At 32.0% G+C, this 2,062-nt stretch overlaps 1 protein-coding gene across 1 annotated transcript; it reads right to left on the reverse strand.

Annotated features, from left to right (window-relative positions):
* Positions 1-548: 548 nt before the first annotated feature.
* Positions 549-1,537, reverse strand: LOC143577929 (LOB domain-containing protein 21-like). Its single transcript, XM_077061641.1, has one exon. It carries the CDS (start codon positions 1,407-1,409, stop codon positions 915-917), a length of 495 nt encoding a protein of 164 aa, XP_076917756.1. The 5' UTR covers positions 1,410-1,537; the 3' UTR covers positions 549-914.
* Between the last annotated feature and the right edge of the window lie 525 nt (positions 1,538-2,062).

The following is a 2,062-nucleotide window of genomic DNA, read 5'->3' on the forward strand; positions in this document are numbered from 1 at the left end:
TTATAATATTTTATATCGGTATCTCAATCTCTATATTAAATGCGTAATTTCTTCTATTGATGAAATAACAAATTAAATTTTCAAAAAGAAATTTTGAATATTTCGTATTCAAACTATAGCTACGATTTTAAAATATTACATTAATTAGAATATTTTGTCTTGTTATTTAATTAATCTAAATTTACACTTTTAGCTAAATGTAATATTAAAAAAATTACATTATTACATTATTATTTAAGTATTCAAAATGAAAAATTAAAAATTAAAGGAAAGATGAAAGATAATAATTTAATAGCATTGATGAATCTTAATTTAATATATTATTGGTTTATTTTATTAACTTGAAAATTAGAGAAGGCATTGATATAAATGGAAACTATGAGAATCAACCAATAGGAAGAGGATATATAGATTTAAAGCTTATTGCTTTAATAGTATAGTTAGATTAGAAAGCGAACACGTATTAAATAAAACTTTATTATGAGTTTATGACTAAAATGAAAAATATAATTTCTTTAATTTGCATATTTATTTGCTATACTATTCCAATTTCTAAATTTGAGAACAATTACAAATTGCATTTGCAAATACCATGAAAAAGAAACACAAGAAAAGCATATGTCTGGCAACTTTTTCAAGATCGATAATACAACAAAGCCCATCAAGTCTCATTTTAATTGCTTCAAATCCACATAACAGAATATTTTACACAGGACTCAAACCTATAACATCTAGAAGCTGAGCTCATGAACTATATAGTAGTCTCATAGAAGTGGTTCAAATACAATTCTAGGAGAACATGTCTTATAGTTATATCCCTAAATTAACAACCATAGAAGAGCTAGGGATCGCGTAGAGTCTTGTTATCATAGACATATACATAGTCAAACATTCAAGTTGAGTTTGAGCCGATGTCATGGTAATGAGTGTGGACGAAACTCAGTCGTCAATCCACAACCCTGATCCACAACAAAGATGTCAAGAGATGTCATCCCAAAATCCCCATCCAACATGGAGAATGGTGAAGTAGTAGTGGAACAAGAAGCATAAGATGTTCTAGTAGTAGAGCATCTAGCTAGCCGAGCTTTAGCCACGGCTAGATCATGTTGTAGTTGGAACATCTTATCTTGTAAAGACGCTATTGCGCCAATACACCCGTATACAGGGTCTTTGAGCCGCTCCTCGGCCTCAAACACCAGGGAATTGACCGCATCTTGTCTTTGTGGCTCTGGGACCTCGTTTAGGATCTTGGTGACATTGCTAGCTCCAAAGACCTTATGAACCTTGGCGAACTTTTTTGGCTCATCGGCTCGAAAATAAGGTGCAAAGAGGCAGTGAAGGGTGCACCTTCTTTTCATGAACTTGCAAGCTGCACAAGAAGAACTTGATCGTGGCTCTTGGCCTCTCATGGATTGGCTTTTTTACCTCTCCCTTTCTTTGCTAAGTGTATATAAAGCATTTGATAGTGGGTGGGCACTATTTATTGTACCCTCCCAAAAAATATATAAGAAATATTAGTTGTTGTATTCTGAGTTACTCGAGTTCCGTTTAAATCAAACGAGTTTATACGAACTCAAGCTAAAAAGGAGCTCATATATATAGAAAATAGTAATATATACACACAAATTAAATAATTAACTAAATAGTAAACGATGTATAAAAACCGGATCCGGGTGAAAAGCAAGCGTGTAATTAAATTATCCGTGAGCTAGACTCAAGTGTTAAAAATAAAGTATGAAACAAGTCAAGCTTGGACTGTATTAAGTTAAACGAAACAAATTCGAGCTTAGTTAAGCTTAGGCTCAATTTTTTTGCAACGCTAGATCTAACGAGACATCATTTTCATTAACCTTTTCTTTTTATATAAATTATAACTTTTGCCAAAAAAATGTAAGAGGTTCATATGCAAATTTTTTCAAAGTCATTAGAACTGCTTTCTCTCGATAGGTTCTAATCATATATTATCCTTTTTGTATGTTGGTACAAAAGTTGACTATCTCCAACAAACCTAATATATACATGATGAAATTCATATAGAAAGGGTGAAAATGGTGCGGAGCCT

Source organism: Bidens hawaiensis, unplaced genomic scaffold (assembly GCF_021521415.1).
Source record: "Bidens hawaiensis isolate Kalapana, Puna unplaced genomic scaffold, B.hawaiensis_p1.1 tig00028948_1, whole genome shotgun sequence".
Classification (NCBI taxonomy): Eukaryota; Viridiplantae; Streptophyta; class Magnoliopsida; order Asterales; family Asteraceae; genus Bidens; species Bidens hawaiensis.

What these genes read in the sequence shown, in the direction of transcription:
- LOC143577929 (XM_077061641.1), bottom strand. Translation starts at nt 1,409, where the DNA reads ATGAGAGGCCAAGAGCCACGATCAAGTTCTTCTTGTGCAGCTTGCAAG.